The sequence below is a fragment of the Ursus maritimus genome, unplaced genomic scaffold (assembly GCF_017311325.1).
Source record: "Ursus maritimus isolate PB19 unplaced genomic scaffold, ASM1731132v1 scaffold_30, whole genome shotgun sequence".
Classification (NCBI taxonomy): Eukaryota; Metazoa; Chordata; class Mammalia; order Carnivora; family Ursidae; genus Ursus; species Ursus maritimus.
This window is the reverse complement of record NW_024425564.1, coordinates 19315107-19339675: the sequence shown is the minus strand read 5'-3', so window position 1 is coordinate 19339675 and position 24569 is coordinate 19315107. Positions and strand designations below refer to the sequence as shown.

The 24569-nt window shown below is 48.7% G+C and overlaps 1 protein-coding gene across 1 annotated transcript in view; it reads right to left on the bottom strand.

The window, feature by feature from the left end:
* Window positions 1-703: 703 nt before the first annotated feature.
* BMP6 (bone morphogenetic protein 6) overlaps window positions 704-24569 on the bottom strand; it is a 148002-nt gene continuing 124136 nt past the window's right edge. The window contains exons 3-7 of the mRNA XM_040645033.1: window positions 14648-14796; window positions 13798-13995; window positions 2097-2173; window positions 1189-1299; window positions 704-1092 (exon numbers count right to left, since the gene is read on the bottom strand). Coding sequence (XP_040500967.1) covers window positions 943-1092; window positions 1189-1299; window positions 2097-2173; window positions 13798-13995; window positions 14648-14796 — 685 coding nt within the window. The 3' untranslated portion in view covers window positions 704-942. The remainder of the gene's footprint in view (window positions 1093-1188; window positions 1300-2096; window positions 2174-13797; window positions 13996-14647; window positions 14797-24569) is intronic.

The window sequence follows — 24569 nt, the reverse complement described above, 5'->3', positions numbered from 1 at the left end:
GGGGGGGGGGGGGGGGGGGGGGGGGGGGGGGGGGTCCTTCCCCACTGTGTTTCCTTGTCGGTTCTAACCCCGCCACCTGGCAAAGAACCATTTCACTGAAACAGGTGAAATATTCGAGCCGACATTCCTGGAGTTAATGTGCTTTTCCAAGAGCCATTCGGAAAGAGAAGAGGCGCAGCACCGGTTTCCCGCGGTACGCGGCCAGCGCGGGCTCCCCACCGCGCTCCTCGCCCCCCACGGCCTCCCCGCGACGCCCGCCCTGCCACTTCGGGGGCTGGCGAGGGGAACAGCTAATGGGGCAGGGACCGAGGTGTGGAAATGACACGGTCGGTTTGACCGAAATAAGTATTTCCACACGGGGACCTCCAGCACAAACGCTCGGGGCGGGGGCGCAGAGAAAAGGCACTTGGCGCGGCCCCGGGGACGGCCGGGCTGCTGACCCTGCGTCGACCGGCCTGCGCAGAGGCGGTCTGGGAAGAGAGGCACCCCCCGCTCCAGTTACCTACGTGGGTCTACCTTGGACGGACACTACAGAACGGGCTGAGACTTCCGCCAAGAATACTCTTCTCCTCGGAGATGACTTTCCCCGTTGACTCACTAACACCACAAATAGCTTGATCTAAAGCTAAAACTAAATTTGGTGGGCTCTTTTTGGGGGCGGGGGCCTTCAAAGGTATGTTTCTGTGGTTCCCAGACTTCATGCCGGGACATCCAAACCCCACTTCCTGCAGACCAGCGACTACCCACGTTATTTACGGTGTGAGCCAGTTCTTAACAAGGCCCTTTACAATCCTCCTCGGGCAGTAAGGCGCCAACCAGCCCGGGGCAGCTTCAAAGCCTTGCCTCCCCCTTCGCCGGGCTTCTGAATGCTTTTTGTTTTTTAAGGCAGATGTCATCCGGGCACTCAAGGCAGTATTTGTGTCCCCAGCGACTGGTTTCGAGTTAGTGGCATCCACAAGCCCTGACAACCATATTCCTGTATTTTTTCAAGATGACATTGGAGTTGTCATCAAAGTAAAGAACTGAGATGGCGTTAAGTTTGGTTGGTGCGCAGCATGGTTTGGGGACGTACTCGGGATTCATAAGGTGAACCTGTCGCAAAACAGAAGGGGAAAGGCACCGTTAGAAGCCATACCTGGTCTCGGCTTACTCCTCCCTCTAAAGCGAAAGGGGTCCCCGGGAGCTCACCAGCGTCTGCACGATCGCGTGGTTGGTCGCGTTCATGTGCGCGTTGAGTGGGAAGGAGCACTCTCCGTCACAGTAGTTGGCGGCGTAGCCCTTGGGTGCGATGATCCAGTCCTTAGGTGAAAGCAAAAGGACGCCACATGCGGTCAGCATGCACGCCTTACGTCATCCGCGCTCTTGGGAATCCTGTGAGAAGGTCCTCCTCACAGAGGACAGCAGGGCAGACCAGCCGAGGGAGGCCAGGTTCACGTTCCAGTGGCAAAGCTAGGATGTGAGCCTAGTTCGTCTGTCTCCACAGCGCTCTCCCCCTTCACAGGCCCACAAAGCCTTTAGCTGCTACCCACCCACTAGGTCTGGAAGCACAGGGGGTTGGCTTTATGCACCTGGGCCCAAAGGAGCCTCGAGGAGCCCTGTCATCATAACGCCATCCGCATACAGAAACTGCATTTCCTATCACTTGTCACCTAGATTTCTCTTCTTATAAACGAGTGGTGGCTCTCAGGTGTGGGGCTAACCATTTGTGCTCTTCTGGATAATTGGGGGGGGATTTATAGCCATTGGATAACTGTTAGAACAGTGTCTCCATCCCTTTCTCAAAACACAAACGCCAAAGTCCATGCTTCATGGATTTTTGAAAGAACGGAGGAAGAACACCGGGAGCTGTGGGACTGAGTCTGAGGTACATGGAACTTGGGAACCTGGCTCCCAGGGAAGGTGTCAGGGTGGGGGTGCTGGTGCACAAGCAGGCTGGCCCTTCCTTGCCTTCCTCCGGAAGCCCAGGCATCCGGAAGAGTTCCCAAGTACCTTCACGTGAGGAATCATCCCAGCCCTAAAGCTCAGGCTCTTCGAAGACAGCCACAGCCACGGAGATGGGAAAGGACCCTTGTCCCCGTGTTGTCCAGAGAACTCACCTGCCATCCCAGGTCTTGGAAGCTCACATAAAGCTCATGCTTCCTGCAGGCCGTTTTCAACTCACTGCTGTTGTAATCTGTCGGAGGAGATAAGATGCGCCCATTAACTCGTTCTTTCATTTAAATACTTACATGGGAGGCTTTGCAGTGGGCCAGGCACTGTGCAAGGCTCATGACAGCAGTGAACGAGGCCCCTGCTCAACACAAATGGGGGCACCAAACAGCTCCGTCAGGTTCCCTGTGGCTCCCAGGCCCTCACTCGCGCCGTCTTGTTCACTCTGGGGTGCATGCCGGGCAGACTGGCACACGCTTTGTCAGTATTGACTTGAATGGACTCGAGCAACAGGTGTGCGTTGTGAGTCCTTGTCATACGCAGGGCCTGTGGAGAGGGCACACCAAGAGGCCCTAAAACACCCCTTGGGCTCCTCACTTGGAAGACATCCCATTCACGGTGCAAGACAACTGGAGGAGGCGGGATTTGCTATAATTCACACAGGACAGTCTGGAAGCTGTACAGGGTCTGTGAGGATAGCTGGGTCAGGAGAGCATCCTGCAGGAGGGGTAACAGAGTGGCGCCTCAGGGAGTCAGAGAGAGGGGGACATACTGCAGCAGAGACTGCTCTCTCTGGCATTGGTCCCCAGGCTCACTTCCAGGGTTGGGCCCTTTGCTCTGCACCAAAGCAACGACTCCTAGGACAGCGGTGTCCTGTGAGACCTCGCTGAAGATGTGCGAGGCAGGAGCCGCCAGCCTGGTCCAACCTAGAGGAGTGGGAGGGCCCAGATTCGGTTAGGCCAACTGGAGCAGCTCTTCTGTGAGGTGTCCTCTGAGAGGCACCACAGGAAATAGGAACATAAGAGACATGAGGCTTGCATCCTCCCGGAACTCAGAGAATTGAAGGGGTGGTGTGAGGCATGGACAAAACCAAGGCCAATACACAACAATGCGGACGCCACGGGCAAGTGTTGTGGGGAAGTCCCCCTGGGAGCTCGGAGAGGGGTCAGTTAAGGGCGGGAGCGGGAGGAAAAGCAAGTGGTTCTGGTGGAATGGATTCAAGGATATGTGAAGACGAATCAATCAGGTGAGATAAAGCTGGGGAAACGAATGGCCTAGAATGCCAACCAAAATGATGTGGACTTTCTACTAAAGGCAGTAGAGTCAGCCTGCGGAGCGGTTTGAGTCACAGAGGGACATGCCCAGAACTATGATTCCAAGGGATCAACCTGGTAGTGGTGTTTCAGAGAGATGAAAAGGAAGACTGCAGAGAAAGGTTCTCAATCTACAATGGACTTTGACGGATACGTGAGCCTGAGGTCACATGTGACCTCTGCCCTTTTTAATCATATGAGCCAGCAAATTACCTAATTGTTTAAAGCCTTTTTGCACTAGGTTTCCTATTACTTGTACTCCTGGGCCTCTTGGCACTGAAGTAAGACAGGACATGTGGATCTCACGAGTTTGTGACGCAGAGAGACCCACAGTACTGACTCAGCCCAGTCACCTGCCCTGGGAGGAGAGACAGCCTACCTTTTTAAGGTGATTTGCTCGTTCTAAACTTATTCATTCTCCCTTCTTGCCTTCTTCAGCTTGCAGAACAACCCGAGCTATAATTCCAAGTACCCAAGAAATGACAGAAAAGCCACACTGGAGGGAAATTTTCACAATGGAGGGCACCGAAGACTCTTGGTAAAAAAAACAAAAAGAACCCACAAACCGCCACCACCACAAAGCAAGACAAAAACTCCTGCTGAAAATAATCCCTCATGAAAACATCAAGGACACAAAGAAACTATCCCAAAAGGAAAGTTAGAATATAAGAAAAAACACAGGGACCACAGGCAAGAGTAGTCTCTGAGTGGGATTAAAAAAAGAATACATAAGGGGCGCCTGGGTAGCGCAGTCGTTAAAGCGTCTGCCTTCGGCTCAGGGCGTGATCCCGGCGTTCCGGGATCGAGTCCCACATCGGGCTCCTCTGCTGGGAGCCTGCTTCTTCCTCTCTCACTCGCCTGCTCTGTACCCTCTCTCGCTGGCTGTCTCTCTGTCACATAAATAAATAAAATCTTAAAAAAAAAAAAAAAAAAGAATACATAAAATAATAGAGGAGATAAAATAAGAAACAGAAACCGTAAAAAAACCCTAGGGAGAGAAAAACATGGTAAGAGAACAGGCAGACATGAAGGGAACAAAATGGAACTTTATAAAGTTCTACTGAAGGTAAAAATTAATGGATGGGATAAACATCAGATTAGACACAAATGACAAGAGGATTAAAGAACTGAACAACGAATTTGAAGAAACATCCCTAAATGTAGCCTAGAGTGCAGAGGCTCGAAAACAGAACTATGTAAAAAGATAATGGAAGACAGAATGAAAAGGCCAATGAATTTCTGAAGAGAATATTGGGGGACTAATAATTGAACATAGGGATGTGTGGGAATTTTCTAGAAGTGAAGAAAAGCAAACATCTTTATATTAGAAAGGCACAGTGAGTCCTAAGCAGAGTAAATAAACTCTTATCTAGCCACACATGGTGAAACTATAATATATTACACCCAGAGGAATTCTTAAACGCGATCAGAAGATAAAAAGAAAATTCGCCACAAAAGAACACAAGGCAGATGGACAGCCAACTTCTTTGCAACAAAAATCTACAACATATGAAGTTTAATACCATAAGAATGATGCCATCAACCCAGAATTCCATGCCCGGCTATGGAGGATATTTTCTCGTGTGGGCTACCCAGCTTCCAGGAACACCTCTCACGTGAGGAACTCCTGGGCAGTGGGAATCAAGACCCCGTCTCCCATCAGAGGGCTCCTGCCTTTGTCCCCTGGCCACTGAGTACAGGCTCTTGACTTCATTAAAGCCATGCAGATCCCCCCCCCCCCACTTTGAGGGAGTGACCCCTAGGGGAAACCAAGAATGGGTGGCATGGCAGCAAGTGTCCCAGGTGATGGCATCCAAACCACATTGTCCTTGTGACCAGCTCTGAGCTGGATCACTTGATTCCCTAGTGTGGTTCTCAAGCCTTCTTGCTGGTTGGATGGGTTCCCGAGATGTTTATTTTTCATATTAATTTGAGTCTGCTTCTCTTCCATGGAGTCAAGAAGGGCCTTCCTCACTGGCTAATGATCATTCAGTAGTTAGGGGAAAGGGAGCATAGGGTGCAAGGGGAGGGGTCACCATCTACAGGGCTTGGGGGCCTGTCTCTCTGGTAAGGTGTCTTCTAAGCAGAGGCCTGCAGGAACGTTGGGAGTGAGGCAGGAGGCTCTCTGGGGAGGAAGAATCTTCATGGCGGGAACCCCGGGTGGCTGCTTGTAGAACAGCCTCGCGAAGGCCACTCTGTGTTCCTTAAAAAGCCCCATCTTCCGTCTACCTTCTGAGCGCACGGCTGGTGGGCATCTCCCACCACAGTTGGGTGCGGCCTCAGCCCCGTTCACACCCTTGGGGAGAAGGGAGGTGATTGCTCCCCGCCTGGCCCTGCTGACCTCACCTGTAGCCCTCCGTCCTTGCCCCTCTTCCTCTTCTGCCAGCTGCAAGTCTAAAGAGTCCATGGCCCCGGTTCCTTGCCCTCTTGAAGTTGTCCTGGGTTAGATGATAAGTTCTACGATCCCCTAGAGTCTCCGTCTGGAATTTTCCTGCCCGACCTCAGTTGGCTTGGGTCCCCACAAAGTAAACATCCCCCCAAATGCCTTCTCTGTGCTGGGGAGCCATGATCTCCCCAAAGTCCAGCTTGGAATCGTTAGCCATGTGAAAGGCAGGGATTCTGGGATACATTTCCTTCCCAGGTCGGGGGACACGAGCAGTGTGACATACTAGGGAACATTATGTCCTGGGAGAGCTAGGACAACCATGAAATTGCTTGACACTTGCAACTCGCGGCTCCCTCCCCAGGTTCGGGATGGGGGCTGGCCACCAGGAAGACCAACCAGGATGGCCCAGCGAAGGACTCTGCTTCTACCTTCACCAGCAGTTCTGTCTATGAGCCTCCTGCGAACCAGACTCTCTCAATGCTCAACAAAGAGAACTTTCTCCATAAGAACAGCTATTTCTTCTAGAGCTAGACATTGGCATTTTCGTTGTTAAGTAGAGATTGGGGCAGAGAGAGGAAAGGGAGGGATTCAACTCTGTTTTTCCTCCTACCGACACTTCCAAGCCACACTTGGGTTTCCTTATGACTCCATGTTAAGTGCTGGCAGAGACTGTATAAATATTCGTGAAGGTCCGTGCTCCTCAAAATACCTGTGTCTGTCACTCAGGGGTCAGTGGCCTGGGTTCTACAGTGGAATTACACTGCCATGCTCTGGTTTGTTTGGTTTTTTTAAGGACTGACATTGCAGAAAAATGTTCTCCCGCCCCGGCTCCTTGATATTGGTTTAGATGAATGGTCTGGATAGGGCCAGCGATAGGAACACATCCGCTTCAGTGGGATAAAGGCAGGCAACACAGCTTTGTCCAAATGGGTTCACCAGTCAAGGGGAAGGCAGTAAAAGCAGCCATATTGCTGGACAGAGCCAACCAGCCAACGAACCCACCAGAGCAACAGGCTGGAGGCTGACGCAAACATCCCCGAGGGCAACCGTCCTCTGACTCACAAGAGGCCGGGGCCGCACCAGGAGACCCACCAGGGAGTGTGAGCCCCGTCTCAGACCCTCGGGCCAGAGTCCCTGCAAACGGGTCCCGTGCCGCCCAGCCGAGTCTGTAGACTCTCGAACTTGAGACGCACAGGAGAGGCGCACACGCAGGGGACGGCATCACCCTCTTCACACACACGAAGCCTGCCTTCGGACACCGGGGCCGCCTGAGCACCCCTGGATGCAGACGTCATGAAGGCTGGTCTGGGACCCGAGACACGCTTTCAAAGAATCTGACTTTTTCACAGTTGAACACAGAAAGTGCAATCTGGCTTCCGCTCATTCCATGGGATTATTTGGCCAAGAGCAGAGGGCAGGGCAAGTGCCCAGCCACCCGGCAGGGATGCTGGCCCAGCCAGACCAGGCCCCAGGAGCCGTCCTGAGTACCCTGAGCAGGAGCACGGAAAAAAAAAAAAGTTATCAGGTGACAAAATCAAAAATCATAAAAGCCCCCAGGATTCATGTCTTCCACAACCAGAAAGGGCAGCTCCCTCGTCTGCTTGCAAACAGGAGGGACACATTTTCCCTTGCCATGGATTTTCAGGCTTTGAAATCTTCAGAGGCCCTAGGCTAGGGGAAGGGGAGCACCTTTAAAGCCCCAAGATGGCCCTGCCTGTTTGCCTCTAAGTGAAGATCCTTCGGCAAAATCCTCCAGGCTCTGTCCTAGGAAAGGCAGGGCCCCGCAGACGTGAGGGCGAGTAGGCAGGGTCGGGGAGGAGGGCCAGGCTGCAGCACCGTGTGTTCTCTGTAAGCTGCGCTTCTTCCAGCGCTCAGCGGGGGACACACACACGGACACACACACACGTTTGTATCTGGCCCAGGCCTTCTGGACCCTTAAAGCAGCAGTACAGAAAGTATGACGTCCATTCCCACTGGCCAGACTGGGGGCCAGTGCCACCCACTTTGCACTGTGGCTGCTGACACGGGGTACCGCGGTGGTGCCGTCAGTCATCCGGCTGGGAGCGCGGCATCGGCTCCACCGATGGCTCCGGCGTCGCTGTCCCAAGGCCCCCGCGTGTCTCGTATCTGACATCCTGTCTGTCGGAGCAGGGCCCCACACCCGTGCGGCGAACCAATGCATAACGAGCTGTACGGAGGCAGGTTTTCCTGGAGTCCAGCGGAGGGGCAGGAGAGGAGGGTGCGCACGCATCCCGTCCTTGCACTTCCGACGCACCCTCATTCCCACAGCTGAGAGTCCTGCTCGAGGGGAGGGGGGCAGCATTCCCGTGTGGGCGGGCCACTGGAGGCCGAGGCTGCGGGGCCCACCGCACCAGCTCTTCACTGCCCCGCTTGCTGGTGCTCGGGCCCTTCTTCCTGCTCCTCGAGGTGCCCGCTCCACCTTCCAGGGCCTCTCACCGCCTCTCTGCCTCCGTGCCCCCAGGCAGCGGCCACGTGCTCCACACATCTGTTCCGTGGGGCACATCCCACGGCCCTGAGGAGGACATCAGCAGTCCTTGCAGTCCCCTCCTGAAATGCCACACACGCAGCCAAGCACCAAGGAGCCATGGGCTAGGAGGGCTCGGCCCCAGCCCGGCTTACTTCTGCAGCCAGATGGCTACGGGGAACAAAACCCGGGCTTCCCGGGCACCAGGGGCCGAGAGGGTCTCAGAGTCTCTGGAGAAGGGACGGGCAGAGCAATGATGCTGATTCGCAGGGCAGGCAGCCGGCGGGAAGGCTACATGGCCGGCTCGAGGGGGACCATCAAGGGGAGAAAGGCAGACGAAGGACAAAGTCAAGGCGGGCACAAGAGACCAGGTGAGAGGGAAGGAGGGAAGCGGGCCGGTGGCCGCCTCCCCAGCCAGGCCTCCACAGAGGGGCTTCGCGGCCACGCTTCCACCCCTGCAGGCTGGTGACCCTGCCTAGCAGGCCGCATAGCGGGCAGCAGCTGGGGACGGAGAGGCATGCGCCACGCTGGGCTCCCAGTTTTTCTGAGCCCAGGCTACAGCGTTTGCCCAGAGGAAACAATTCACTGCCCTGGTTTCCTGTCTCTCCAGGAATGACGGGGCCAAGTACAACACCCAGCTATTGAAAGGGTACCTCCATCTCCACTGATCTCTCCACATCTCCCGGCCTTCTCAGCCCGTCTCAGCCCGTCTCTGGCTCCCCCTTAGCCTGTGGAACCAACAGGGCCGCTGAGCACATGCTAGAGAAAGCCTGGCTCCTCGTGCCCTGGACACTGTGGAACCACGCTGAGATTCTGCGTTCTGGTGTCAATCTCATCAAGTGTTGGGGTGTGGGGAGCTTGATTTTCAGAATCTAGATTTTGTTTACACCCTGGATGGTTAGACTGAGAAGCAAAAGCGAGGTCCTGTTCGTTTGTGGGGCCAGGATTTCAAGATCTCCTGCTTCACGTAAGTTGGATGGACTTTGGCGTCTTCTCAGCCTTTATCTTGATTATCAAAGAATACAGAGATTAAGTATCTTGAAAATAGACAAAGGCTTCTCTCAGAGACTGAGCACTAAGACTTCCTGTACTTGAAGCACCTCTGCTCTCGCTGTTCCCCCTAGACCGAGTCTCCTGGCCCCCAGCACCCTCTCGGGAGTTGGTGGTAGTTGGGGAATTATTCAGGCCTCTTACAGCTCTGTTTATGCCTCTCTATTACTGCCTTTCGGTACCACTGGCCATTAGTACGTTCATAAGGGGTAAACCTAGGGATGGGGTAGAAGGGAACCTATCACTCCTTGATAACTTTTATCCCAAAGGAGCTGAATGGCAAATGAGAGTCAAATATTATAAATATGGAGTTTGAAACAATTTTAACTTTTGAATCACTAATGCCATGCCTGTCTGCCATAGCTGTGGAGAATTAAGATTTGAGTTCATTTAGAAAGCCCTGAACAAGCCTCTACCTCTTGGCCAAGACATCTGGAAGCCTAGTTGCAGGCCCTAAAATTTTCATTTAAGATCAAAACTACAAATGACAACTCCCAATTCCTTTGAAGAACCATAAACAGCTACCTCAAAGCACTGACCTGGATCCATTCTTCTCAAGCTCTGGAGGTGCATGGAGGGTCAGCCCACTCGGCGTTGGCATACCAACGCATGGACGCACATGATGACCTAGTGGGGACACCTGTCAGGAACTAAAAGGCCAAATAAACATTGATCTGTCAGGGTGAGGTCCCCAGCTTACTGACTGGAGTTCCCTGAAATCTACAGCAAGGTTCCATAGTCATCATAAAATTCCCAAACCGCTGTTTGGCAAGTGATGAAGTCCGGTTACCTTTCTTATGCTGGGAGCATACTGAGTGGTCCCAATCGGAAGCTCAAGAGCTACAAGATCTGAACTATCAACAAGGTCAATAGCATCTAAATATACCAGACCCGCAATTCCCTCCCTGGCCCAAGATCCTTAAAGACACATGTTTGGGTGAGTTGGAAAGAGCTAGAAGGAAAAAGGGCACACAGCATTGGAAGCAACAAAGGACTCATTCCAAAGGACAGACAGGGTCTTGGGAACTTGCTGGTTCGCCGATGGCTGGCAGAGGTGTGTGGTGGCAACAAAAACATCAAGGATGTAAGAGGCCTGAAGGTCGTCTAATTTTACACGAATTGTTAAAAGTGGCAGAAAATCTCCCAAGCTGTCATCTGCCAAAACAAAGAGCAATTCCAAGTCACAGTGCTGGCAGCCAGCAGGTTGACCTGGCAGAGAACCTCAGACTCACCAACTGACTTGACATGGCATTAACGACTCCCTCTGCAGCAAGGTCTTGGGAAGATCCTGGGAAATGAGCTCGATTGGTATCTCGAGCCCCCCCACGGAACCATCCCTCAAGGCCATTTGTGCCCAGCCCTGGTAATGAACAGGCCAGGTGGTGTCACAGGCCCCCAGAAGATGAAGCAATGAACCCCGAGAGAAAGCTACTCTAGAAGAGGGTGATTGGAAGCAACCAGAAAGACCAGCACTTGAGAGCTAACAGACCCGAGGGCAGACTGTCCCAGGGCAGTAGGCTGGTAGAAACGGAGGCTGAGAAAGAACGGCCAGATTCACTGGAATCCCCAACGGGGCTGCACAGCACGGCTTGGACCGTGACTCATAAAGCATGTGCAAAAGTGATAAACAATGCTGTCCAGATGATCTCCGAGCCCACTGGAGAAGGTGACACAGCCAACATCCATCATTCACTGGGAGCAGACAGCTGCAGAGAAGCGAGGGCAACTGAAAACCATCCAGGGTGCCTTCGATCCAAACCCACACTTCGGTGCATGTGTTTGCAAAGTCCGGCTTGAAGGCCAAGTACAGATGTGAGAGCAGATTCTGGTGGGCGGTGGGGTGGGGGGGAGCTCTTGGCCTCTCCCTCGTGGTGGACTTGCCCTGCCGGCCCAGGCATCTGCAGCTCGGTTCCAAAAATAGCCCTGTATTTCCCTGCCATGTTTCACCCTGATGACAGGCAACTTGATGGATTACATTCACTTCTTTGCCCAGATGCAGGATGGTCTCTGATGGGCTTCCGGTGGTGGTGGTTTCAACGGAGAAATACTAATTCCCTGGGAGCCCTCTGTGGAAGAAGGGGGGCAGCAGAGGCTAAGTAGTCTCTTCCTTCAAACTTCCAGAAGGTTTACAAAGGGAAAGTCCTGCCTGGAGTCACACCAGAGACCACGACGTTCTGTTTCAGCTGCGTCCACCTGGTCCACGAAGGCCTGGCACCATCTGGTCCTACAGTGGCCTGGATGGAAAGCACAAACCGGGCGACCCATTTCTCTGGGCAGCGGGCCGTCTCTCTGGAATTCCCTTCTGCAGGAGCAACCTCTGCCATTGTCTGTCTGCTCCCGTTAATAGCAAGGATAAATAAGGAAGAAAATGCCAAATATATAAAGAAGCACTTAAGTGGGCCTAACCCGACCAATTTCGCGGACTGCCTGAGAGGGTCTTTGAAGCTAATAAGAAGGAAGGAGGATCCTTCTTGGTAAATACCCTCTTGGTGGTCGTGGTGGTGGTGGTGGGTGGTTCTGGCCTTTGAACAGGTGAGGCTAGAGGTATTTGTCATGAACTCTTTTGTCCTAGTACCACTGGAAGGAGCAAAGCACGTGTGCAAGCACCAGGTTGGGAGGTGGGGGTGGGAAGACCAAGAAAAAGCAGATACACTTGCCTCTCATTACACATTCGATCAACTTTAATGCTCATATTTAATGGAAACTTATTGAATTGAAAGAAAAAAGGGGAAAGGGACTTGGAAGAGAATAATTGGATGACACGGGTAAAACTAAAATCAGAGACATGTTTTCCCAATTACAAAATCTGGTGTGTGTACTTCGGGGAGGGGGTGTTGAATAAATCAAGTGAAATTTCAATTTTAAAAAGCAATCCACGTTCCAAGAGCTGCCTTTATGTCTGGGGCCCCAGCACCAAAGTGACCACAGTTCATTAATGAATCGAAGCGTCCTCATGCCCTGAAGCAGGCTTCCTCTGAGGAGAATAAAGAAAAGCAATCATTTCTTCTTCTTTTTCCTCCTTTCTTTTTTTTTTTTTTAAAGCCCGCCTCTTTCTAGTGGTAAACACAGAAACACCCACACTGTGCCATGCTTCCAAGAAACACCAGGATGACAAAAGCAGCAAAATGTCACCTCATACTGGGTGGTAGGTCCTCCAGCCCCACAGCTAAATTACTCGTAAGAGAAATGGTTTATTAAGTCAGAACCTAAACTGGAGAGACTTCCTCCCAAAGAGAAGTTGAGTACTCTGGGAAGTTGTGTGAAGTCTTCCTGGCCACTGACGATACTTTTAAACAGGCACCTGGAAGAAATGACACATCTTCCAGAAGGATTGTACATCCTTTCCAAGGTCCTAACATACACCTCAGCCCCTGCTTCCCACAACTGGACGCAACTACTCTTCGAGTGTTAGTAGGGACCGGATCAAATGCTTCTCCTTTAATTCCCGCAAATCTACCCAACTGCTAACCATCCCCACTTAATGGATGAGTAAACTGGGAGCTGAAATGGATTTGCCCAAAGTCAAGGAGTAGTAACAAGGGAAGCCACATCTCTGACTGCAAATCCCACCGCAAATCTTCAACTTCATGCTTGAATCCTGGGCTCTTTCAACAGCTCGCGGAGACCCCGGACTTGCAAGCCTCGGCTTTACAGTAAGATGCCTCTCTGTTTGTATGCAGTACTTACTAGCTGTGTGCACTCATATCAGGAGGGAACACCTGCTCCCCTCTCTTTCGTGTTTTGATGAGGACTCCTGTACTGCTTCCTAAAAAGGTACAGCATGGGGGGAGACATCTCTGAAGGACCACTGAATCGACACTCAAGCAGGAGCTGCGTCTCTCCCGCCCTTGGAACCTGCCCATTCCCTAGCTCCAGGGGTGAGCGCTTGCCCTCAGCTGGGCTTCCTACTGAAGCTACAACCACGAAAGAGATGTTCTCTTCTGAAGCTTTCTAGTGGTAAACACAGAAACACCCACACTGTGCCATGCTTACCAAGGGGGATAAGATCCTGGGCCTACCAGTTGCCTTCCTTACCACCATGCAGAGATGGTCTTGCTGAGAACGCCACCAAGAAGGCAAAAAAGAAGAAAAAGCAAGATTCCTAACACCATGTGAGCCCATGAATCTAGCCAGGCCTAAAGCTAGAACCCTCGACTTCCCAGTTCAATGAACCAACGAAATCTATCAGAGACGGTTGTTTGAGCTGACTTCCCATCACTTTCAGCCAAGAGCACTGACAAATACAAGTCCATCCTATGCAAATACACGAGGTTGTTTGTACAACACCACCTCCCAGGCGTAGCACAACTAGAAGCAAATCCAGGTGTTCTCAGGATCTTTACGTGAATGAAAGAGGAGTTGGAGAAATCTTATCAAATGGAAGGATGCGCTTCCGGAAAACCAAACACTTGGGATGTCTTCAGTCTCTGGACTCAGCCCCTGGAGAACAAAGGTCCCCTCTGATGGCCGTAGGAACCCTTCTAGATAATTGGTGGCTGTGATGAGGCACCTGTGAGGCTTTGTCTTTCTGGGCAGAAGCTGTGCAACAGCCGACACCATCAGCATGTCCTTGTTCTCACTGAGGCCCAACCCCAACCAGGCTTCCCGAACACACGAGCCCCACCCGAACCTACCCGAAGCGCTGGAGACCCGTGACACGTCCTGGGACTGGGTGGAGCGATTGCGGCTCTGCTGTCGCCGCCGCCCGGGGGCCGACCTCGTGGTGCGCACGTGGACCTCGCTGACCTTGAAGAAGGCCACCATGAAGGGCTGCTTGTCGTAAGGGCCGTCTCTGCCTACCAGGCCTGCCGCTCGAGGGTTGATGGTGAGTCCTTGAATGCAAACCACAGCACAGCTGTCTTTATCGCATGAACACTGGTTCCTGCAGCTGCCCGGCTGACCCCCCTCACCACCCAGGTGCCCGTCACACAGAGGGAGCGTGAGGGACAAGCAGGATGCATGCTCAGAGCAAAATCAAAACACTCCTTCCGAAGTTCTGTGAATCAAAGCAAGGCGTGAACTCCCAGGCCCTCCCATTCCCAATAGACTTCTCCCTACACAAGCATTCTTTCTGCTTATATGCCTCCCAACCAGCAAGGGAACGGACTTCACCAGCAGAGTGCGCCCCATCTGAGGACTGGTGTGGGGACCCTGAGCGGTGGAGCTTTGGTGCTGCAGGAGGAGGGGGTGCTGGAAGGGTTCTCCTGCAGACCTACTTTCAACCCAACAGTCAGAACATAGACTGGGCTCCCCTGCCTCTGTGACCTGTTTTCCGTGGTTGTCCCTGGAACTCAGGCCACCTACTTATTGCCAAGTCCTTCCTGGAGACCCCCGGGAGGGATTTTGCTTTTTGGTAGCAGTTATGAGGGAACAACAGTAAGTGAGGTCATCCTGGAGCCATGGTCTCCACCGGAAACCATGGTTCTACCATAACTGTTGCAAACGAAACGGATGAACGCTGTTCACCGACTTTGGCAAACTTACCATCCCGAGTCACCACACTCAGCTGAAGCCCCATGTTGTGCTGTGGGGTCACGACCCACAGATTGCTAGTGGCTGTGATATCAAATTCCAGCCAGCCTTCTTCTGAGGCCCACACCACACGGGTGTCCAGCAAAAATAAGTCAGAGTCTCTGAAAGAAAGAAAACATGGTGTGGTGAGTCGCACACCACTCTCTCGGCCCATTGCCTCTGTCCTGCCCTGGCGTTAGAATGAAAACGCCAGTGTCAGATGGGGTCTACCCCGTAGGCGCCATGTACGGTGCCCAGCCGTGGCTCTGGCTCGTGGGACACCCGGGACACATGCATGACACGGTCTGGAGAGGCATCTGTGCCAGAGAGTCTCCGAGAAATGAGTTGTCTCCCAAGCACAGGGGGTCCCTCAACTTCATCAAAGGCCGTGCTATGGCTGTTCATGCTGAGTCTTTCTGGGAAATAAGGAAGGAGGGAAGGGAGGGCAGGAGGAAGAAAGTCATATTGTTGCTTACTTAATGGCAAACTCTAAAAAGAGAGCGGAGAGGGGCATGAGGAAAAGGATTAGGAAAATATTAAAATCAGGATTCATATGAGAAAAAAAAAAGTTGTGGCTTTGTTCACTTTTTCTTTTTGTAAAATGAGGACCCGACAATCTTCGTATGTTAGTTCCTGTGAAATAAGGAGAAACAAGAAGCCACATCGTATTTGTGAGTAATCATCAGTTCCTTGCTTTTAATTAAGGCCTTTGAGCGGTCCACGCTGAGCGTGGGCCCCTGCTCATGTGGATGGGGTAGCCGTGGGTGGACGTTGAGTGATTTTCAAGTTCATCCCAGGGGCACCTGGTGGCTCAGTTGGTTGAGCATCTGCCTTCAGCTCAGGTCATGATCCCAGGGTCCTGGGACGGAGCCTCGCCTCAGGTTCCCTGCTCAGTGGGGAGCCTGCTTCTCCCTCTGTCCCTCACCCCGCTTGTGCTTTCTCTCTCTCAAATAAATAAATCTTTTTTAAAAAATAAAAAATGTGCAGTGTTAGCACACGTGGAACTTAAAAAAAAAGTTCATGTTAGCACAGATATGAGCCCTGGTTGGGCTTCTTGTAGGCAAACTCGGAATCCATTCCTTCCATTGGGCTCAACAGGGAGTAGTTATATACATATATTTTTATTTATTTTATTTTAATTTTTTACAGTTTTCAACTAACATAATCCTAGCAGTTGTGAGATGGAGTGAGGGTTTCTTCCCGCTCCTGCACACGTCGTAATAGAGCAGTGTTAGGGGATGGTCCCCTTTATGTGTCTCAGGGACACTCGGAATCCGACTTGACATCCCAGGGTCACTGACATGAAATGGCCGGGAATTCCCAGGACAGGGCAGGGCACCATTTTGGCCATGGAAAGATTCAAATCCCCTGGCGCCATCTTTTACAGGATAGAAAAATTACTAGAACACTGCATTTAGGATGAACATTGCAATACGAATACTGTACATTGAAATCGGTTATTGGTTAAGCTTCTGCCTTCAGCTCAGGTCATGGTCCCAGGGTCCTGGGATCGAGTCCCACATCGGGCTCCCTGCTCAGTGGGGAGTCTGCTTCTCCCTCTGCCTTTCTCTCTCTCTCATGAATAAATGAATAAAATCTTAAAAAAAAATGGTTATAAAGGGCTTTCATGCACTTTGCTTGCCTTATAACAACCCTGAGAGCTGGCAGAATATTATGACCCCCATTGTACGGCTGGGGAATCAGACTCAGACTTGAGGTTACAGCCATGCAACTAAGATCGAAAAGCTAGTGAGAGAACTAGCTAGCGAGGAAAAGCCAGCCAATTCAGTTTTCCATACCATCATGCTGCCATTTGAGATTATTAAGAAAGACAACCGGTGGCAAGTGAATACAACTTCTCTCTACCCCACCAAATATTTGTGAGGCCAGTGAAGCAGTCCGAGTTAACGTCTCTGATGGCTGAGTGGAAACAATTTTTCCTGTTTACATGCCTTAGAGTTAGAGAGCAGCTCTACTGCTGTCTTTCCAAGCTTAAAACAGTAGGTACAGAGAAAGGAGTTTACTCAGCTGCTGACCAGAGTCCGTGGGGGCCACACTGAGGCCTGCCATCTTTAAAGCGCTCTCCGACGACGTGCGTGTGTCATGCCTCCTGTTGACAAATTACCCCGGCACCGAGGTAACCATGAGCAGGGAGGCAGGGGTGTTCATGGAAAAACAGCAAGAGGGACTGCAAGTCCAAAGCTTTGAAGTGAAGATATAAAAGACATAAATTCTGTTCTGGAAGTTCGGAAGACCCTCATCCAGGAATAACACAGACACTGTGGGAAAAGTGGCCCTCGTCCCAAAGGCAGCACAGGCATGTCGCGTCTGAGCGGCACCCTCTGGAATGAAGACGCGAGTGAGATTCCAGGGCTCAAGCTGGGCAGGGGGTCACTTGTCACTGTTTACAGAGCTTGGGTGACGCACCTGGCAAACGATTCTTGAACACGTATCACGAGGATGCAGGAAAGTACAGTCCCAGTTGGGAGTGTGGCAGAGCTGGTACAAAGAGCTAGAATGAACTTTTATTTGAAAAAAGTAGGGTTTACGAAAAAGGAAATGGGAGTCTATGACAAGAGAAAGTGCAGGGTGGGACAGAAGTCCATCGTCCAAAAAAGGAGAGAAACAGAGAGAAGGAGAAGGACATGAATTGAAGGGGAAAACATGAATCCCAAACTAAACTTGGGGTAAAACCGGAAGGCACTAAGGAGGATGAACAGTCATGAGGTGGAGGGAGTGAGATCCACAGGTGAGGGGGGACCGTGGACGCGGGCAGCCTGGCTTTCTCTCCAGCCTGCTCCAGAGTCACGCTGCGTCCCCAGGCATGTGTTGTTTGTCCACCACCTTCCGCGGCTGTGCAACAAGGAGAACGCTGGTCCTCACCGCTAAGAGACCAGGGGCTACACAAACGCAGGCTGACGGCTGAGCCGGGAAAGATGAAACGAAACTCTGTAGCTCGCCAGCAGTGAGGCAGCCTCAAATTTTGATGTTTATTAGATCTAGGATGCTCGGGTCGACGGAAGGAAGGAGCGGTAGAGCACGCCCTTCAAATAACTGGACTAAATGGAAGAGGAGCAGCAAATATTTACCGTGTGCCTTCAATATGTGGGATGCACCAAGAGCCTCTCCTTTATTCCTTGGGGACCCCAAAGAGGCAGGTCTTATTACTGTCTTTTCTACAGCTGAGGGCATGGAGCCAACAGAGCTTAGGTGTAGGGAGGTCACACAGGTATGAAGTGGGGTGACCAGAACTTACCATCAGAGCCCACACTCTTAGCCACCACCTATCTAAAAAGCAGAGTCCAGAGGAGCACAGGGCACAGGATGAAAATCCTGAACGAGGGCTCAGAATAAGCTAAGGGATCAAATCCACTGTGCACAGATGCCCACATCAGCTGGACACAGAACCACGTTAAGAGACTTGAGCTGGCACATGATCGGAAATCACGAGCAGGTTCTCCTATCAAGGCCAGGGTAGGAAGGGGTGAAAGGTATGTGCAAGAAGGGACCAAAGATGGCTGCCGCCTGCTGCTGGAACTCCTGTGACCTTCCCAGTCTTGCTCTACTCTTTCTCCCACGCAGAAGATTCTCTCTCTAGCCTGAGAACACCACCGACACACATTCACACAGCCTGAGGAACTTAAAAAAAAAAAAGAATGGACAAAATTACAGCTTGAAAGAACAACCTCATTGGCTCACCTCAGTGCTTCCTTCAAATAGCACAGGTATTTAAGAGACACTATTCATGGCAAGCCACTGAAAAGGGTCGGGTCTGACCCACATCTATTTACTTTGTGTCAATGACATACAGCCTGTACAGTCTCCTGACTGTGATGGTGTAGCCTCCAGTAAGATGCACCTGCTTTTATCATGTAACAAACCCAGGGTTCCCTTCTAAATCTCACTTCAGCACAGTGAAGGTTCTGTGGCTCTTATCTAAACCATGTGTCACCAGTCGATAAAGAATCCTAGGGTCTGGCCAAAGTGACCACCACAACTGGATTCTTTGGATCTTCCTATTGGGATGACTGACATGCTCAAGTTAACATACCACGAAAGAAAATTCTGAAACCAGAGGGAGAATTTTGAAAGAATTTACCATTCATTTTATTCTCTACCAACTCACAGAACCCCACGTTTCATGATGGATATGCATTCTATCTTCAAGAATACAATTTCATTTTCGGCATTATCCCACTTTGAGGGCATGAGATTCCTCCTACTGCGATCTTCCTGGGAAAATTAAACTGTTAATAAGTCTAACAAGAGATTTCTAGAAAATCTAGAAATTTCTATCAAATTTCACCAATTCACCCTGGGGCTAGAGTTGACTGACCAGCAAGTCACTCACAACACCTGTAGAACTGTGTGTGGGCAAAGTCACCCCATGTGGTCTCTTCCAATACAAGCCTCCAAAGCACCTGCCCTTGTAGATGATACTCCCATCAGGCTGAGAGGTAGAAAGCACCATGACAAACACAGTGGGCCTTTTTCTTTTTCACCCTTGGAGAAGAGCAGTATCTGAGCTCCAAGTGGTCAGATTTGGTCTTTCTTGACAAATGGCACCCATGAAGGTCACACTGTCCTCGACAAAGTGCAACTCTGCTTACTACTAACCACTTTCTTGGAAAGAAGTGCTCTTGATAAAGTGAAATTTATATGTTTGAAGCAAGCAGATTTATGAGATATTTGATAAGGTGAGCCTGTGGTTTTGTTCTTTTATTTCTTCAGAACATTCCTTTGCCATTTATGTCTAGACTTAATGGTACACTAAGATATTAAAAAAAAAACACTCATAAACCAAATTTATGCAATGAGGCAAACTGAAATTTCAAAGACAATGGAAGTCAAAAGCCAATCATCTTGTAAAATTAGACAGTAAAGCAAGCGTTTTTACTTTCTTCTTAGGTAATGTATCATATATAGAGGATTATGTTTAAACATCTACCACTAAAAGGATAGGAAAGAATAGGCTATTTGAAAATAGAGCACAAATCAGGGTAAGCTGCTACCCACACGTGGATTTGAGTAAAAGGGCAAATGCACATTATTATATAATTAGCTAAGCTCTTGTTGATTTTATGCCACTTGATATTAACAAATTTTCACCTCAGGCATTAGCATGGTATAAAGAGATGTCTCAAATATCAAGGGCACCTTAGCTCTATGAAATATTTCATCTTCACAAACAAATACAAATCACTTTGCTGACAGAATATGAACCTAGCTAGCCCTTACATAGTGTTTCCTACATGGGTGCTTTTAATTATGCTAACTCCTCACAACCATCATAAGAGGTACATACTATTCATGCCATCACGGGTTTACAGATAGGGAAACCAAGGCACAAAGAGGTTAAGTAGCTTGCTCACAGTCCTAGAGCAAGTAAGTGCAGAGCAGAGATTTGAACCCAAGCACCTCGGCTCCAGTGTTGCCCACGCTTTCATCATCATAGCAGTGGTTCTCCAGTTCAGCCTATGTTGGAATCCCCTGGCGGACTTGTTAACGCACTGACCACTGCGCCCGCCCCCAGAGTTTCTGGGGTGGGGCCTGAGAATTTGCATTTCTGTCAATGGGTTCCCAGGTGATGCTGCAGCTGCCGCTGGTCTGGGAACCACATTGCGAGAGCCACTGACCTACAGCACAGCCCTGCTCCCTTAAATAGGACTAGTATTACCCTCACCTGGTGTTTAGACTTCAAGTTCAAAGCTGCCTGTTCAAGATTTCTTGCTCCTCTCTCTCAAATAGTACAAAGCAAATGTAGACTGTTCCACAAGTAAATGTTTGATTGTCTTATGGAATGGCCTTACCCTCAGGGAGTTATCAAGTTAGACTAATAATCAGAATCACAAGAAAGATCAAGTCCAAAGCAGCAGTATTATTGGAAGGCCTGCTTCTTGTGTCCAAGACAGGGAGGGAGGGGGAGAGCAGGTTACTTTATATAAATTCACGGCTACCTAACCTGACCTCTTCGGCCACATAAACAAAACAGTGCTCTCCTTCACTGGGATATACTCTAACATGCCCTAGTGATCAAGCACAGATTGAGAACTTCTGCCACATTTTCAAGACGTTATGTGCAAACGTTATGTCTTATTTTCATCACCAATCCTACATTTCCATAACCTGTACAATATGGGGAAACAAAACAGGAAAAATGCTGTTCATTTGGGACTTAAAAAAAAAAAAAGATGTCTCGGAAGATAATCTTAGCCACTACCGTGGCCGGCCTCCCGCAAGGCTGGACATCCTGGTAAGAAGATGCAAGTGACTAAAGCAATCTGTTTCTGGAAATGAATACTACAGAAGGCATAGTTTCCAGAAATAAAGACTGATTTCCTTTTCTCTTGCATGTTTACCAAATGGGTAAACAGTCCCCAAACAACTGTTTCTCTTGCCCACCACACCCTGACTCTCCCTCTCCCCCAAATGCAGCATTCTTTTGAGTGTATAAACCTCTTTATGATAACTTTAATTCCTCTCTACAATATTCTCTTCCACGCTGTGCCTTTGCAAAGAACAGAACTTAGGCTAAGGAATAAGGGTTTGGTAGCTGCTTGCATTTTTTGTTTTAATTTCAGGTAGATCATTCTAGGTATTATAGGACTCGACTAAAAAGACAAAACTAACTAGTTACATAACCTGAGCTGTGGGTCAGGGGTATTATCCCTTTTTTCAAGGGCAAAGGAACAAATACTGAAAAGCTCAATGCTTGCCTGAGGCCCACACTGAGCATGCCAGAGATGATCAAATCAGCAAGTAAGATTTCAGGAGTCCCTGAGGACCGTACTTGTGAAAGCCAGATAGAGAAAGAGAAACAGGTGTGGCTGGGCACAGAGATAAAAGGCTCTGATTTCCCTCTGCCTCAGCTACAATAAGGTTCTCCCATCCTGGCTTTCTCAAATTTGCCCTTCTCTTCAACAAGGAGCACAGTCGCAGGTATCCCACTTACACCTCAGTGAAGATGAAGGTTCAGGTCGCTTCACTTCAGCAAGCAGCACTGAAAATACAACAGCATTCATAGAGCAATCAATCCATAAGAAATGCTGTTCTAAGGAAATTACTCTCCTAGATCCTGGAATGTGATCAACTGCCAGGTTCGAGTCTTGTTTCCCAAACTACACCATTTGGTTAATGAATCACATATCAACATTTGTGGGGCTTCATTAGAAAATTTCAAAATAAAAAAATAAAAATCCTATGTTTTGAAGACATATGCTTCTGGTTATGATGTATCAAACTAACACTCCCACTCAGGACAACTAAAAAAATAAACTTTTTGTAGTCATCTCAGAGCAACCAAGCCAGTCAACACTTGATGGGTCAAGATCACAGGGAGAAGAAAAATACATGGAGCTGAGCCCTGCATTTGTATTGTCTTTCTATTGCCTTTTCATTTCAGGGGATTTGATCCTTCTTGGCGTGATGCATGAGTATCAAACAGAAAGGAGCAGCAGCCTAACACTTGGAGTAAGATCACTGGATAGGAACAAAAATTGGAGCTTCAGGAAGCTTGGACCTGAAAGGCTAAGGTCCCAGGGGAAAGGGGCTGCATAAAAGTGAGCTCATAAGAGTTTGGGTTCACTTCCTATAGGCCCTTGGCTCTTGAAGTCCTGGCTGCCTTGAACTCCAACATTTCCATCTGAGAGATTTGCCAAATGTTAGGCTGTGCATGCACAGAGTAGGAAGCTGAGAAAACAAGCAGAAAGAAACTGCTTAGAGGACAAAAAGCCAAGCAGAGTTTTTGGCAGTTTCTCAATGCTGGGGAGTTAAAAATTAGAGTTCAGAGCCCACCAAGGAAGAGGAGCTCTGGTAAACATCCTAGACCTTCAGACCCCTAAAGGGCTAAACTCTAGGAGAAAGGGAAAAAACAGAAACAGATAATCCTTAACAGATCCTTAAATACCCCAACTGGAACAAAAGACTGAGGCGATCACTCTGTATTTTGTCTGCCTTCCAGAAGAAAATGAAATCCACTCTGGAAAGAGATAACAGTATCTATAAATATTTTCCATAGATAATGGCCAGAATTTATTTAAAAAAATTATCAGGCATGCAAAGAAGTAAAACCAAATGAGGAAAAATCAAGGGAACAAATAGATAATGGGAACAGACCCATAGGTGATCCAGATAATAGAGTTATCAGACATGATCCTTCAATCTAGCCTTATATGAAAAGGTTAATAAATCACAAGTTGGGCTTGTTCCAGGGACGGTAGGTTGGTTTAACATTTGGAAATCATTTAAAATAGTATATCACATTAACACTTAGAGAAAAAGATCAGAAATTTTTAAATAAAATTCCACACCAATTTCTAATATTAAAAAACTCTTAGCAAGCTAGAAATAGAGAAGCTCTTTATTCTAATAAAGAGTATCTACAAAAACATTTTTAGCAAACAACATCCTTAATGGTAAAATATTATTAAAGCTTTCCCCTATTAGATTCAACATTTAGGGGGATTTCTGAGACAGAAATCTGACTCAAATTCAAAATTGTACTGGGTGTCCAGTCAGCATAATAAAACAAGAAAGATAGAGGAAGAAAAATATAAGAATTATAAAAGATGAACTAAAACTGATATTTATAGATGACATGATTATATTTATAGAAATTCCAAAATTTTGCACAAAAAAAATTTTAGAGTGACTATGTGAATTTGCAAGGTTGCTGGATATAAGATCAATATACAAAAATCCATTGTATTTCTATATGTGAGCAAAAACAATTAGATACTGAAAAATTTTAAAGCTAATAATACTATTTACAAGAGCATAAAAAATCTTCAAAACCTGGAATATTCTAGTGATCTGTAAATAAGAATAATCTAGTAAAAATATTCAAAACACAAAAAATTATAAAATATTACTGAGAAAAGTGAAAGAAAGCTTAAATAAATACAATATTCTTAGATTGGGACATTCAGTATTAGTAGAGTCACTTCTTCCCAAATTGATCTCTAGATTTAATGTAATTCCAATCAGAAGCCCAGCAAGTTTCTTTGCAGAAACTAAAATGCTGATTTTACAATTTATGTGGGAATGAAAACAGCCATAAATAGCAAGAAAGTTTCAAAATTTGAAGAATTTATACACCAGTTATCAAGCCTTCTTATAAAACTAAGAGAACAAAGAGTATAAGATTGGTACAAGAAAAAGTCAACCAAAGGAACAGAATAAAGGTCTTAGAACCAGACCCACACATATGTGGTCACATGATTTATGACAAAGAGGCCACTGCGGTGCATGCAAAAAGGATAGTATTTTCAATAAATGATACTAGGTCAATTATGTATTTTTATTTTTTTAAAAGATTTTATTTATTTGACAGAGACAGCCAGTGAGAGAGGGGACACAAGCAGGGGGAGTGGGAGAGGAAGAAGCAGGCTCCTAGCGGAGAAGCCTGATGTGGGACTCGATCCCAGAATGCTGGGATCACGCCCTGAGCCGAAGGCAGACGCTTAACGACTGCACCACCCAGGCACCCCTATGTATTTTTATTCTTACACAACTAGGCTATTTAGTCTACTTCACTAGTTCACTTAAGATCTCAATATCTACTACTCTAGTTAGCTCATTCTGCTGAGCTAAAAACTTTCATATATCCCACTGCCTTTTGGGCATCTACTCATGTCTTGAACTTGTCCAAACCTGAACTCATCCTCATTCCCCTTCCCACACTTATTTCTGTGTTTTCTATCTGTGTGAATGGTTCAGAGAAGCATTATCAAACTAAAAGTTCCAGAAAAATGTGTTTTTGCCCTTTGACAGTTATTTTCTCTCCAGAAACAATTATGTTCTCTCTGTAAAATAGGTCAGAAATGGTGAACTTTATCAAAAATCTAGCTTAAACATTAATTCAGTCTGGGATTTTTCCCAGGGACTCTACTAGCAC